At 38.3% G+C, this 16,330-nt stretch overlaps 1 protein-coding gene across 8 annotated transcripts in view; it reads left to right on the top strand.

Moving 5' to 3' along the window:
• The window catches only part of PLEKHA5 (pleckstrin homology domain containing A5), a 236,646-nt gene that overhangs the window by 111,311 nt on the left and 109,005 nt on the right, over window positions 1-16,330 (top strand). Inside the window, exon 1 of one of the 8 annotated variants that reach the window (XM_082636509.1) lies at window positions 8,962-9,339. The exons of 6 other annotated variants lie outside the window; for them this stretch is intronic. Coding sequence is in view for 1 of the 2 variants with exons in the window: in XM_082636506.1 (XP_082492632.1) it covers window positions 15,395-15,429 (35 nt within the window). In the remaining variant the exon portion in view is untranslated. Of the gene's footprint in view, window positions 1-8,961; window positions 9,340-14,977; window positions 15,430-16,330 lie in introns of those variants that run through there. One more of the 8 variants, XM_082636506.1, reaches the window with a different exon arrangement.

Raw genomic sequence — 16,330 nt, 5'->3', positions numbered from 1 at the left:
AACAAATTCACACAAAGAGAAAGTCAGAAACATCTTCAATAGATGTTTTTTAAAAACCAGTGTTTGAATGCATCCATCACCTTGACTCATTGAATACAGTTATAATTCCTACAGAAAATAGAGAAGTTAATTTCCTTTGAATTGTAGTTAGCCATATCTCCAGATAAAATGCCCAATACCACTTGAGAAAAATGCTCAGTTAACCGACTTGGAATCTGCATCATTAAGCTCTACTGAGGTATGGAAATGGAGCATAGATGTTTGCCAAAACTCTGATAGTGGACAGGCTATGCCATTTATGTGGCTTGTATTTTAAACAATACAACTCTCAGTCTTTAATAAAGCCAAAATGTGCTCAGAATTTATAATGAACGTGTTAAAAGCTCTGTAGTGCACTGTTTTCATGAATGTACCTTAATTTCTTTAATTATTTCTCCATAAGAGATTGTGACATTTGGGACTGATTTCATTTTATGTGCTGCTTTTTAGAAAAATAAAACCAAAAACTCAAGTAGTTAGTTATCGGTTCTGTTTTTGCTGACCTAGATGAAATGATGAGATTGATTTATAATCTGTTCTCTAGTAAATTATGTAAATCTGAACAAAAAAATAATTCATTAAAATGTCTTTATTCAACAGTAAGAAAACAAATAATCCAATTAAAATATGAACAAAAAAAGATCTGAGTAGACACCTTGCCCAAGAAAATATGCAGATGGCCAATAAGTATATGAAAAGATGCTTAACACATTTGTCATTGGGGAATTGCAAATTAAATAATAGTGAGATAACACTACACACCTATTAGAATGGCTAAAATCCAAAAAACTGACAATAGCATTTGCTGGCCATGTTGTAGAGCAATAGGAACTCTCATTCATTGCTGGTGGGAATGCAAAATTGGAAGACAGTTTGGTAGTCTCTTATAAAGCTAAACATAGTCTTACCATATGATTCCGCAGTCATGCTTCTTGGTATATACCCAAATGAGTTGAAAATTTATGTCCACACAAAAACTTGCACATGAATATTTATAGCAGCTTTATTCATAGTTGCCGAAACTGGAAGCAGCCAAGATGATATCCTTTAATAGGTGAATGTATAAACAAACTGGTACATCCATATATAATGGAATATTATTCAGCAGTAAGAAAAAGTGGACAGGCCACAGAAAGACACAGATGAATGTTAAATGCATATTGCTAAGTGAAAGAAGCCAGTCTAAAAACTCTACTAACTGTATGATTCCCACAGACATTTTGGAAAAGGCAAAACTATGGAGTCAGTAAAAAGATCAGGGGTTTGAGGGAAAGGAGGGACCAGTTGAATACTTGAAGCACAGGGGATTTTTAGGGTGGTGAAACTGTTCTGTGTGATGCTCTAATTGTGGTTATCTGACAAAACCCATTGAACTTTACACACACAGAGTGAATCCAGACTATATGCAAATTCTAAAAATCATTTAGGAGGTCAAGGGATCCCAGGATAGAACGCAGACTGTGACAAATACGTGACACAACCTTATTGGACAGAGTGGGGCAGAAAGGTGCTGACCAAAGCGACTATGGAAGTGAATGGCATCTCTAAGACTAAAGACAAAAGACTCTGTACATAAACACTCTATTCTCTAAGGTCAGGAAAAACAAGGGAACTCTGAGAAAGTGTCACAGCCAAGAAAAAGCCTAAGGACATGACTAGATATAACATGATGACTAGATATAACATGGTAACATGACTAGTTAACATGGTTAACTGTCCAACCCTCTTCCAGATTATAGGGTACAAACATCCTCAAACAAAGATGCATTTTTTAATTTTTCCAGAGTTACAGTTGATTTGGATTTAGGCATGTGTGAGTTCATTTTGTAATTAGTGCCGAATTGGTGCATAGCAATTTATCTATTATGTACACCAAACATTTCTGTTCTTTATAAAAATCTTGATAGAAGTATCTTTGGAAAATGTAAGCAGTGCCTAATTTAATGATTTGTTCGTTCTCAGCTGCAGGAATTACAGAGTGCAATTGTGCGTGTGCACCCCTTACACACAACACCCCCTCTTGCTAATAAGCACACTCAATAGTTGTTGAATGAAATAGTGAATGAGTGAAGAGCTGGTTCAAGCACTAGAAACTTTCATTTATTCACAACCCGCCTCTTCCCATGAAGAATTTGAAATGGCCTGTAACAAAAAAGACAATAAATTAATAATGTATAAAGAAGGGAGGCGAAAAATCAGTGCCAGAGAAAATACATGTTTGAGTCAGACCCAGAAGTGTACGTAAATATTTTTTGAAACAGAAGCACATCAGGTTTCCTTTTAGCTACTCTTTAATTCTGGGATGACATGCCTGAGAGCGAGGCGGATACTGTAGACACGTGCAGTTGGGTCAGGCGTGATGCCATCGGGGCGGGGAGGCTCTGCCCTCCCTGCCAGCAGCGTTCACGTCTCCCGACACCATGCTTGGGGACGTAGCTGCCAGTTTGCTTTGGTCTAAATTTTTGCCCAGTGCACCAGCTCACACAATGCCAGAGATGTTACTAGATAAACATTTGTTTTACTTGGGTGGGAAGCACACTAGACGTGAGTGAAATTTTTTGTTGTTGTTTCCTTCAATTATTGTGCACATCAAATCTATGACTTTATCCAGATAGCTTTTCAGTTAGTTAGTCCTGGCCTAATTTTGATTCCTGCCCCCGAAATGTTACTGAGGGCCTCCTCCCCGCAGCCTCTGGGTTCTAGGGGTGGAGGTGTGCTCTGCTGTTGTCTCTGGGATTTTATTCCCTGCTGTGGATGCGCACACTGTGCTTCTGACATCCGGGCATCCACAAGTTATGCAAATGGTATCACAACTGCCTGCTGGTGGACTGTGATCGTAAAATGCCATGAGATGTGAGAAGCCTCCCACTTTCAGAGCTGTTAAATGTTTTTAAAAACATGCTTCTTGGAATAAATGAATAGGGTGCTCTAAGCATGTTTATATAGTTCTTATTGTGAGATGGTAACTGTACTAGCACTTTTGAACACCAGCAACTCATCTGGGAAATCTGGGACTTTCAGTCTATAGCCATAATTGTTCGTTTTGTTAGAATAAATAGTTGCTTTTTTTTTTTAACATAAGGTTTCATTTGGCATTTCTCAAAGCATGGTATGCATGTCCCTGGTAGTATATTAAACGATTTTTAGGTATGTTGTGAGCTGAGATAAGCCACCTTGGGCATTTGCCTTTGTTAATTCAACGCTGGCAAGTACCTGTAGCCTCTGACAGTTACAGGTAGACTTGACCCGTGTATGCCATCAACTTGTGAAATATGTATGTTTTGTATTTTTAGAATCTGTCAGCATTGGATTTCCTCTCTTGCAGCCACAGTGGGACAGCAGTTTTAGGGCAGTAAAGGATAGACACCCATGAGAAGGGTTTTTGCCGTCTCTTAATTCCCTCTCTGAAGTGCAAGGCAGTACCCAGCTATTGCCTGTGCCGCTGATTCCAGCCTACGTCCGTAAGGGCGAGGATCTCAGTATCTAAATATTTCATGGCCCAGGACTGCTGCTGTTGCTCGGCCTGGAGGAGAGATGATAGCAGCTGACAGGGGGGTCCCTGCTGCCGCAGCCATAGCCCAGCCACCTCCGATTCCTGTCCTCAGGGTAGAAATTCCGGACCCGTGCAAAACTTGCTTACCACATCGAAAACATCTGCAAACAGGAAACTTTATAGACAAAGATGGAATTTTAATTCCAGAATGTGTGGAGTTTTAACACAGAATTGCAAATGTTGCTTGCTCTTTTCCCTTGTTATGTTGTATTGTAGGGCCTGCCTTCTTGGAAGGACCAATCTGATCCTTGTAGAACATTTTCATTAAAACAACAGCGGTAGCAAACCATCTGTCTATCCCATCTTTCTCTTGAGAAGCAAAAACAGACTTACAAAGTGATTTCAGAGGGTCCTAAACCACCAAGAAATCTCCCTAGGGCTCTCCACAACAGTAAATAATTAGGTTCTATTTCATTTGTAATTTAGATCAGAATGCTTTTTAACTTAGCTTTTTCCTGAATGAACTGGGTGGGCAATACCATTTGTGTTGTGGGAATTAATCTGAAATTCAGTATAATAGACTCACATTTTAAACCTTAGAATGCTGGATGTAATGGAGAAGATCCCAGATTATATCCAATCAGAGGAAGAATTATAGAATGCTATGCTGTATTAAAGCAAGTTGAAATATTAATACTTCTGATCAGGATTGACTAAATTCCAATGCACATCTTCCTTCACATCTTTACATATTTCATATTACAGCTACATTAGTTACTTTTTAATTCCTGTAAAATTCATATAGCATAAAATTAGCCATCTTAAGGTGTATGATTCAGTGGCATTCAGTATATTCACAGTGGTAGGCACCGATCACCACTAACTAGTTTCAAAATAATTTCATCACCCCAAAAGGAAACCCTGTGCCGATTAAGCAGTTGGCTCCCAATTTCCCCCTTCCCCACCTAGCCCCTGGTAATCATTAATCAGCTTTCTGTCTCTATGGATTTACCTTATCTGAGTATTTCTTATAAATGGAATCATACAATATGTGATGTTTTGTGTCTGCCTTATTTCACTTAACATAATGGTTTTGAGGTTCAACCATGTTGTAGCATCTATCGATACTTCATTCTTTTTTATGGCTGAATAATATTGCATCGTGCGTATATGCTGCATTTTCTTTGCTCTTTCACCCATTGATGGACATTTGGGTTGTTTCCACCTTTTGGCTTTTGTGAACAGTGGCTAGGAATATTTGTGTACAGGTATTTGTTTGAGTACCCGTTTTCAGTTCTTTGGGATATATACCTAGGAGTTGAGTTGCTAAGTTGTCTGGTAATTCAGTCTATACCCGTTTTCGGTTGAGTACCCGTTTTCGGTTCTTTGGGATATGTACCTAGGAGTTGAGTGGCTAAGTTGTCTGGTAATTCTACGTTTAGCTTTTTGAGGAACCACTGAACTGTTTTCCATAGCAGCTGCAGTTCTACGTTCCTGACAGTACTACGTATTTATGCTGGGATCGCAAACTGACTCTGGGGCTTCCAGATGAAATTCTGAATGATCGAGATGTTTTATTTTTGGTCAGATAACACCAGTATATATTTTTTTGGAAATTTTTCAAAGGAAGCCTATGAAAGTGATCCATTTCTAAAGTTTGTATTTGAGTATCCATCATTTGTTAGGCCATTGATCCTCAGGCATCTGAACAAAAATTTTAAGAACTGAATTTACTCTGTTATTTAAATTAATATATCTAGTCCTTTCTTATTTTGTCTTCTAGATCTAATATGTATATAACACTTTTGAAATATTTAGCTGATCTAGCAATCAGAGAGTAATGGACGCACAGATTGTTTAGAGTAGGAAAAAATTCCTGACTAGTAATTTTCAAATCAAGTGTTTTATTTGATTGACAGAAATTTTACTGCATAAGGAAGTCGGTTCTATCCTTCCCGTTTCCAGCTGGGTACATCTTTTCTTTCATTTTCTGTTGGCAGCTTAATCTTCCTTTTGTTGGTCGTTGCTAATGTTTTCCAGTCACTTAATGCACTGAACTGGTTTCTCCATGCTGAATTACATTTTGATTGGTTTAAACATGGTTTATTACTTTGTCACAGAATGTGATGGACCCCTTTTGGTGCCTAGCAAACTGCTGTCGACACATCGCTCCAACTTTCTTCCTGTTGGAAAGAGTCCAGACTTTGTTCTAGTGGTTGTTTCCTCCATGTGTTCTGGGAAGGTGAGCCTCCTAAGCCCCAGGGTATAGATCATAAGTATTCTTAGGGAGTTAGTCCTATGCCTTATGCCATAGGTAATTGGTTTAAGCTGAAGAACTGTGAAGGTTTTCTTCATTTTCTTAAAAAAAAAGAAACCTAAGACAGGAATTCGTTCCCTTCTTTACCATAGAACATGATACTTGGAGCTGCAGTGGCAACGGTGGAACTATGAGAGAAAAGTAAGGCATTCACAGAGGAGGCCCGCCCAAGCGCCCTGGCATTATTGAGCTTCTGAGTTAGTCAACCCAGAGACTGCCCTGCCACTTCTTGCAATTGGAGATGCTAAATTCTTCATTGTCTGAGCCACTTTTTAATTGATCATTCTGTTACTGAAAGCATCCTAACTCATACCAGAAGATAGATAGAAAATGTTTTGTTAAAATGTGAAAAAACAATATACTTCATAATTCCCACGTGTAAAATTCAGGAAAGTTTATAGGTTAAAAAAAATTGTTTTATAGGTAAAAATTCAGGAAATTTTATAGGCTGAGACATTTTCTTTAAATGCTTTCCATTTACCACTGAGGTAACTATTATCCTCTGTCATATAAATTATGAATATAAAGATGGGTTTTACCTAAGGGAAGAAACAAGTAGAACTAGTTTTGTTCACACGTACATAGCAGCTACTCAGCCTATTTGTGCCTGAAAGTAGTTTTGTGGCCTAGAATGGAATGCCCAAACTAAACCTGCTGAATCAGAATCTCCTGAGGTTTGGTTTGGTAGTGTGTATTTTAAGCCAGTTCTCCCATGATTCTGAGGCAACCAGTATTTGAGTTTAGGAATCACTGACCTAGGATAAATGTCTAAATTTCTCAGTGCTTTAGAACTCTAAATACTGCTGCCCTTTTTGCTGGTAATAAAAAAGTATTTGAATTTCACATTTCAGAAGCTAAATTTATACTGAGACATTGATTGTCAAAGATATGAAATATATGTGAAAGTGCCATTCTTGAATTTGTCCTTTGTTCTCTCTGTACTGTTTATTGAGCGGCTTTGTTTAGACATGGCAAATATTGTATAATTTGAGGAAAGCGTTTTTTTTGTTTTATTTCTTTCCTGTTCTGTTTCATATACCTTGTAAACCACTTTACTTTTTCCTAAATACATTGTCTTACTCAGGACTCTTTTGTTATGGAAATCGAACTCAAACTTTTAGGCAAAAAGAGGAATTAGATGGTTTATATACTCAAACTCTGTAGAAGGCATGGGTTCAACTCTGGGGAATGACAGTAGGGTTTGGAAGTAGTAACCCTTAACTCTGCAGGAGTTTTGCTGCTTCTCACTGGTGTTTGGCCTTATTATCTCAGATTCCACCCATCCTCTGTGGGTTTATGCTCAAAGCCCATTTACATTTGTCTCTGCTTTTTTGATCCACGTGTCTTTCAGAACAGTAATTGTTATTGCTTAATGAGCTCTAATTATGTGTCAAATACTGTTATAGGGGCTTTAATGTTTGTATTCATCTAATCCTTATAACAATCCTATGAGGATGCTGCTGTTATATCCGTATTAGAGATGAAGAGCTGAGGCACAGAAGAGGTACAGTAGTTTTCCTAAGGCCTGACCTAAGCTTCTGACCTAGGCAATCTGGTTCCAGAATCCATTTATGCTATAGCATCTCATATTCTTACTTGTTTTTTTTTATTTATGTAGTTATTTACCCACAACTAGTTTGGACATTTCATTTCTTTTTCTTTCTTTTTCTTTCTTTTTTTTTTTGCGGTACACGGGCCCCTCATCGCTGCGGAGCACAGGCTCCGCGGCCATGGCTCACGGGCCCAGCCGCTCCGCGGCATGTGGGATCCTCCCAGACCGGGGCACGAACCCGCGTCCCCTGCATCGGCAGGCGGACTCCCAACCACTGCGCCACCAGGGAAGCCCTTTCTTTCTTTTTTTAGTTCTCCCACAGGAGCCAAAGCAAATGCTTCTTCTGCAGAAGAAGCAATATCTTCAATAAATATTCGTTGAATGAATTTTTAAAATCTGTTAATAGTAGCCAAGGAAATTAAATCTCAACCCAGGTTTGTTTAATTTTTCTTTTCAACACTAGACAGCAGTATGTGTAACATTTCTAATAAACTTCTAATGTAAGGTATTTTCACTTAAAAGCAGAAAAAACTTGTAGGCCAAGGAATTTGTGCAAATGAGGTGTAAAAACAAAGAAATTACTCCTGCAGTGCCAGAAATGTGAGTGTAGAAGTGTAGTACATTAAAACCTGTTTTGTTTTGTAAGGGAGAATACTCATACCTCAAACTTGGCCTTGGCAGGCAAACGGTCTTGGAGTTGTTGCCACAAAACCACCTGATTGTGTCTGTTATATAATGTCATGAAGAGAAAGGGATGACTCATGAGGATCTTTCGTGGAGTCATTTGTAGATATAAAAGTCTCTTTGTTCCCGAGGCTATGTCTCAATTATGGGTCTCCATAACATACTCCATCCTGTTCTGCGGTAGTAAAACCTTTAAAAAACATGCATGTTCTCTTGCCTCCTTTCAAAAGAGTAAGAAGTACTTCTATTGACTAAATGAAGCCGACACACAAAGCACCATTATAATAAGTTTCTTTGAGGCCTGTTTTTTGATGATAATGAAACTGGTGACACTGTCATATGTTTGATTCTATTCCCGCATCAAAAATAGGCCATGCATCTTCCAGGCAGACGGTATAAGTGTAGAATCTATTTAGTACTTGAATAATAGATGTTTTGTTGGTAAATCAGGCTCTGTAGAAAACCAGTTAGATGTTATAATTTCTTTCAGAATGGAAATCAGTCTATATACAGGTAGGGTATAAGTCACAAACTATCGTTCAAAAATGTATATTCATCCAGAGTTGAAGTTAGGACCTAGTCAAGGAAATTAGGTGTAAATTTGTATTTGTTTTCCTTGGTTGTTTATATATTATTTCATATTCATCAATGTGTTCTGGAGTCTGAATTTCTTTATTATGTTAGAATTTAAGATTATCTTTTATAAAATGAATTTATTATGTTAGAATTTAAGATTATCTTTTATCATTTCCAAATCTAACTTTTTATTAGTTACCATTGCACGTTAAAGTACAAAATTAGCAAAGTTTTCATACTTTACTTGTTGTGCACATACACTTTTACCTGGAATTTTTCTAGAATTGAAATGGTTGCAGTTAAAATATAGGTAAAGATGCCAGAGCCTATCAAAAAATTGACTACTCAGAATCCATTTTTTTCCCTATCAAGTGAAAAGCACCCAGAGATATTTTGAGAATTCAAATATTCAAAGGAGGTATAAACATAACCAGACATTTCACCTGTAGCTCAGAAGTTGAGATGTCATTTGCTAGTCGTGAAAGGGAAGAAAGATGATCGGTTTTAATGCCCATATCATTGCTGCCTTTTAGATTTTATCTCTCACTTTGGTTTGTATTTGGTTTTATAGATGTGTAAACTTATTAGAGTTAGTCCACTTTCCGTGAGTATATATGTTCTATTTATTTTGCAGACTAGTTGACAAACATCTTTACTGACAGATCCTTTGAGATACAGGTGTGTATGACTGCACATTTTGTTGGTCATGCTAACTGTTCGTGATATGTGTTACTGCAACTACCTGAGTGAGGGAAATTGGGGGAAATCTCTCCAAGGAGGTGACATCTGAGCTGGACCAAAAGTGTAAATTGGTGAGATACACAAATTATGACAGAGCTCACGTGGAAGAAGTCATGGCTAGCAATCTCACACAAGAAGTGGAAAGAATTTTAAAAGGATTGGAAGAAATAAATTAAAGGGATTATATGATGGCCAAGTCAGTATCTTATTAAACTGGCCTTTAAGGGCCAGCTTGGTCATCAATGACCTGAGAACTGGATATTTTCAAATTAGAAGGTTCCTTGTCCTGTTAGTAAGCAAGTATATTTAGTAGCTACCACTCCCTGGGGAAGAAGACTCTAGTGGTATGAAGGGCTTTTTCATTATAATTGGTTCCTTCCTAAGCAGGTGTTTGTGGATTAATCTGATTCTTAAATCATTCAGCTCTTCCAATTACTTTTTCCAAGGGTTTGCTGTATTATGAAATTTTAGCACTAACCCAGCTGGTAGTGTGGAACAACCCTTGAACATTTTTGTGTAGTGAGTGGAGAATACCTGAACTGTTACATCAGTGTCGAGTGAGGATGACTCCAGCGCTCACAGTGATTGTCTTCCTTAGTGGTGTTGAGTTGGTTTCTGTGCTGAACTTCAGTTGATGTAGCGGTTACCTGTCCGTGCGCTAAGTTCATGGGACATTTGGATTCTATCTCAGGCTATCGTTGGGTGTGAGTGTTCGATTTCTGTGAGTTGACAGATTTACTCTTTACCTGATTGCCACTTTTGAACAGAAGATAATGAGGATGTGAGACACCGTATTTTTGAATTATAGCCAGTCCTTTGTATCCAAGGGTTCTGCATCAACTGATTCTACTAACTGTGGATCAAAAATATTTGGGGCGAAAATTCCAAAAGGTTCCAAACAGCAAAGCTTGAATTTGCCTATTTACATACCATTTACAATGTGTCAGATGTTATAAGTAATCTGGAGATGATTTAAAGTATGCTAGAGGCTATGCATGTAGGTTATATGCAAATACTGTATCATTTTAGATAAGGGACTTGAGCATCCATGAATTTTGGTATCTGAGGGATGAGGGTCATGGAACCAAAACCCCACAGATACTGAGGGACGACTGTATTTTTAAATATACTTTTGTAAATCGATACCTTGATGTTTCTTTTTTAAGTCATGAAGATATGGTGGTTGATATGCCAAGACAAATGAATTTGTAAATTTGGGAGAAAGGAAAAGGAGTCTATCCGTATTCTTACTTTACCTTTGTAAAGTATGTACCTGTGTACCTCTCCATCTGGCTATTTATCTGTATCCTTTATAATATTCTTTATAATAAACTGGTAAATGTAAGTAACTGTGAGTTCTGTGAGCCACTCAAACTAATCAGTCACACGTGAGAAGGGGGTTGTGGAAACCTCCATTTATAGCCAGGGAGCCAGAAGCACAGATAACAAGCTGGATTTGTGATTGGTATCTAAAGTTGGGCGGGGGTGAGATGGGGCTGGGGGGACAGTTTTGTGGAACTGAGCCTGTGGGCTCTGACGCTATCTCCAGGTAGATTGTGCCAAAGTTAATTGCCTGGTAGTGTTAGGAGAAACACACCTCTGAAATATGTGGTTGTGGTCTTCTCGTTGTACTCATATTTTTCTGACCTGAAAGATTTGCATTAATTAAGTGACCTAGAAGATAAAAATCAGTAATCTAGTGATGGGACATTTGAGCACTTTGTATTATCCATACTGTATGAGACACAGTATGGAAAAGACATTGGTAGATCTGTTTCTCACCCATTAAAAGAGCTTCTGGGCTTCCCTGGTGGCACAGTGGTTGAGAGTCCACCTGCCGATGCAGGGGACACGGGTTCGTGCCCCGGTCCAGGAAGATCCCACATGCCGTGGAGCGGCTGGGCCCATGAGGCATGGCCGCTGAGCCTGCGCGTCCGGAGCCTGTGCTCCACAACGGGAGAGGCCACAGCAGTGAGAGGCCCGCGTACCGCAAAAAAAAAAAAGAGCTTCTGTTTTGGGTATTAGTGATGAGTAAATGGGCACCAAATTATAGAGACAGTTGGGTGCTGGATTGAGTCGTTTGGATTCATGCCTGTTTTGCAAAGTGAAGGCTGGGGAAACAGGTCACATAATGCAGGGTCAGGTTTTAAGAACTGAGTGGTCAAGAGTTTTAAATGCCACTGAGAAGTGAAGTAACCAAGAACTGAAAAATGATGGTTATCACAACTGAATCCTCAGTTGTTATCACAAACAGCCCTAAAGAACATACCGAAGCACATTGTTGGTGGCACATATTTTGGAGGCCCCCTCACTGGGCTTTTTTTCTGTGGCTTTTTAACAAAGCATGGTTCCTGCCCTGTAGTGTAGAGATTCATGAAAAGAGAATCAAGATGAATTGAGATTTAGGATTCTCTACTGATTTAAAGAAGCTCATTAGGTCTGACAAAGTAATGCGGCATACATCCACGATCTACCTCAACTTCCTTCCTAAAAATGTCGTTTGGGCAGAATCAAAGAAGCTAAACTAGCCATCCCTGACTTTGGGGGAAAGCAGGACAGAATCTTACAAGGCACCTGTAAGAATTGTCCTATTGGTATGCTTTTTTTTTGTCTTTTTCCTTAAATGAATAGTTTCTCTGTTAATTGGGCACCTTTCGTAGGTGTAAAATTTAGATTACATGTTAAATGTGTGCTTTCTCAACTACTGCTGCCTCTAACTGAAATCTCCTCTTGAAATAGGTCAGCTGTCATTTACTGTACTTTGTTAAGTCTTTTCCAGATTCCCCCAGGCATTTAGCCACTTCCTCTTCTGTGCTCTGCAAATCAGGTTATGTTATAACGATCTGTTTACAGCTCTCTCTTCCCTATTAAACTGTCAGTTCCAGACTGTTCTGACCTTGAGAGGAGGGGCCTTATCTTATTCCCTCTTTTATGTTCCTTGCCCAGCCACACTGTTTTACCTGTGGAGGTCCTTTAAACCGTGGGTGGTGGGTGGAAGGACCTGAGCCTCCCAGGTCCTAGAGAAATAGTGCAGGGTGCTAGTAACTTCATAAACCAAACACTGGTCGACTTGTTAGTTCTCGGTATCCCTGGTAATCTTTCAGAGTCTCTTTACAGATCTGTGCTGCTCCATTATTCTTTTTCTCCTGGCAGCCATATACAGAACCACCATGCCACTGTGATTCTGCAAACATAGTATGCTGCCATTTTATTACAGAAATGTTTGCCTTCAGATGGGATAATTTTATAGCATATACAACAGTGACTGCACCTAAACCAGATCTGCTAGAATAACATAAAACTTCCTTCTTAGATCATTTTAAAAGTGTTTTGTTAAAACTGTCCTGATGGTGTGAACAGTTGAAGACTTACATAACACAAGGTCACATTGGTTTGGGGTAGATATAATAAGCTTACTACATTTTAACCTTCAAATATTCTGCTTAGACATTGTTATGATTTGTGTCATTTAAAAGGGGCTGTCCCTTGCTTTTAGAACTACGGAAAAAGTTATTTTGTTGACTTCTCTGACGTTTTCAAGAATGGGTTTTGTTTTCCTTTTTAGTGTAAGAAGTTTAAACAGAGACTAATTGAGGCTAGCAAAACCTTCACTTTGAAGAAAAAAATAGGACAGATCCATGAATGACTGACTACTTTTCTAAAACATATGCAAACCCTTCTGGTTATAGCAAACTGTGTCGGCTTGCTTGTCTATATTTCAAGCTACATGATGAAACAATTTTGTTTTCTCAACTTGAAATGCTATTTTTAATTTTTGTTATAGCAGTTCCCTATGAAAGGAGTGTTTCAGCTCCAGTTATGTTACATGCTAAATTTAGTTGTAAGACAACTCACTTTGAGGTATCTGCACATTTTTATGTCATTAGCATTCTAACAGGATATTTCCAGTACGTTTTGTAAAATGGTTTGTCCGTACTCTTGGTAAGAGTCACCATTTTGGTTGAAGGGCACGAAATGCAGAAGAAATATAGTCGGTCATTAAATATGAGTTAACATTTAATCAAACACTTGTTATGTGGTAGGCACTTTTCCAATTGCTTACATGGTTTTTCTCATTTAATTCTCACAAAAATCCCATGAGGATTAAATTATTATTTTTATTTTTCATATAAGGAAATTGAAGCATGGAGGGTCTAACTAACTTGCCTGTGGTCAGAAAACTATTGAGAAGAAGAGCTGGGCTTGAACTTGGAGTCTTCTGACTCCAGAGCCTACGTGCTTGTGGCCATTAGCTAGACTGCCTCCTGTGTGAATAAGCATATGAAGAAAGGTTTAACCTCACTTGCAATTAAAACACACACACAGGGCTTCCCTGGTGGCACAGTGGTTAAGAATCCGCCTGCCAATGCAGGGGACACGGACTCGAGCCCCGGTCTGGGAAGATGCCACATGCCGCGGAGCAACTAAGCCCGTGCGCCACAACTACTGAGCCTGCGCTCTAGAGCCCGTGAGCCACAACTCCTGAAGCCCGGGCACCTGGAGCCCATGCTCTGCAACAAGAGGAGCCACCGCAATGAGAAGCCCGCGCACCGCAGCGAAGAGTAGCCCCCGCTCAGCGCAAATAGAGAAAGCCCACGTGCAGCAACAAAGACCCAACGCAGCCAAAAATAAATAAATAAAATAAATAATTTTTTAAGATAATAATAATAAATAAATAAAACACACACACACAGTTAGAACCGTAGATTTGCAGAGGAGGAAAGTTAGATTTTCTGTTAGATTTGCAGAGGAGGAAAGTAATTGTCAATACCCAGTATGTGGGAAAGGAGAAATCTAATGCACTGAGATATAAATATAAATTGTTACCTCTTTTTGGAGGGCCAAGCATGCGGATATTGAAAACATGCACATGCTTTGACCTGTCCATCCCACTTCTAAGAATTATCCTACACAGCTAAATACAGAAAAGTACAAAGGTATCTAGACCGTGGTATACATTAAGCACTATTTATAAGAAAAAATTTTAAATTAAGTGTCCAGTAGGAATCAGGTTTTGGGAATTGTGATGTGCAGCCATCAAAAAAGAAAAGTTAGGGATATAGTTACTGACATGGAAAGCTGCCCATGGCATATTGTTGAATTTAAAAAGCGGGTTGCAAAACAACATATATAGTTTGATTTCCTTATATTGAATAAATATGTGTTTATGTACACACAAACTCTGGTCTAAAAAGAATGTTCACCCAAATGTTAATAGCTGTTATCTTTACTGCTAGTTGGTATAACTTAGTGATCAGATGTATGGGTTTTGAGTCCTGCTCAGTCACTTACTAGCATTGTGACCAGAGGCAAGTTCCCTAACTACTCTGTGCCTCAGTCTCTTCAGGAAAAGGGAGATCATTACAGAACCTACATCTTTGGGTTCTGAGGTTCAGATGAGTTTGTAAAGTGCTTGACATAATAAGTGATCAATTATTATCATTATTATTATCATTTTTAGGTGGTGGAACTGCAGGCAACTTTAGCTTTCTTGATACCTTTTATTAGCAGAATTTTTTGAAATAAGTATGTATCAACTTTGGAAACAACAGCAACAAAAAAAATGTTTTTAAAGGAATCATTTAAATAGGTTTGCTTACAGTTTTAACAGAAAATATCTGTGTAGAGCTAAGGTTATTTAAAATTCCTCCCAGAACATTCTTCATGAGCTGTTTGCAACCACATATGCTGGTATTTTACCCTATGCTATGTGCCAACTTCAAGGGAACTGAAATCATATTTTACTCTTATGGCTGGAAGGCATGCATAATCACAACAAACTCTTCTGGAGAAGCTGCCTCAGTTTGCAGCTGCAATGACATACTGGTGCGTGACGTCAGTCTGGTGTCAGACTGGCAGAGTGGCAGGCTGGCCGGCAGCCACAGTGCATTTCCTGAATGCTCAGTCCCCACAGCACTCATTTGGGAGCAGCTCAAAGACAAAGCAGTGGAGTGTGATTTTTATTCCAGTATCCCCTTTTGCCTGTAGTTGAATGTCTGTTTACGAATGTGATTTTGATGGAGGCTGGTGAGTAATCCTTGTTACTTTCATGTATAATAATAAATAGCTGATGGCTAGATGAGTGGTAGTCCTTTTTTCTCAGTTAATGATCCTCTGATAAGTAATCTGTGTAGCCCTAGTGCCAGGTACAGTACCCAGTGCAAAGGATTTACATATTATAAATATTTCTATAACTAAGTATTGTATTCTTGTAGAAATGTAAATGCATTGTTAGGCTCTTCAAATGACTGGAGCATTTTAAGATGTAATCTTCCTTTTGGTCTCTCCTTAACTTGAAGTTGCATAAATGCACAGTAGTTGCAAATTGCTTGAAACCCTAAAGATTTTTGTTTATTGTTTTAACTTCTTCAGAGGAGCAGCTTGATTCCCCCCCCCCCTCACGAGAGCCAAATGAATAATTCTCAGAAGTTCCTTTGGAGAAGATGCTAACAGTACTCGTTATATAATACTTTTATTAAAAAGTATATTACTAGTCTAAATTAATTAACAGTTAGCTGAGCTGCTAGTTATTTAATTCTTTAATTATCTGATAATGTGATTCAAAATAGGAATTCACAAAGTAGGATCCTCAAAATAGGAATCCTCATTTACCTAAAATTTAAGAGCAATATAATGGCAGGAGATTATTATAGACAATATTTTGGCATTTAAAGTAATTAAATTACTACTGCCTTTGATTGTAAAGGCTGGCAACATGTCTTTAAAGATTTCTTATTAGCAATTTTAATTCATGTCTCTTTGAATTGCACTATATGAATTGATTTAGTTGTTTTGAAATCATTAGTTTAAGAAGTAGGCTATGTTGGGTAAGTTTTGTGTGTGGGGGGGCTATTTTGCTTTTTTTTCCCTTCATTTTGAGTGGATGAATGATATTTTAATTTCATACTGTTTATATAGTATAAACTGA

This window comes from Mesoplodon mirus (genome assembly GCF_964341445.2).
Source record: "Mesoplodon mirus genome assembly, chromosome: 11".
Lineage (NCBI taxonomy): Eukaryota > Metazoa > Chordata > Mammalia > Artiodactyla > Ziphiidae > Mesoplodon > Mesoplodon mirus.
The sequence above is the reverse complement of the archived record's forward strand: the minus strand, read 5'-3'. Positions and strand labels throughout refer to the sequence as shown.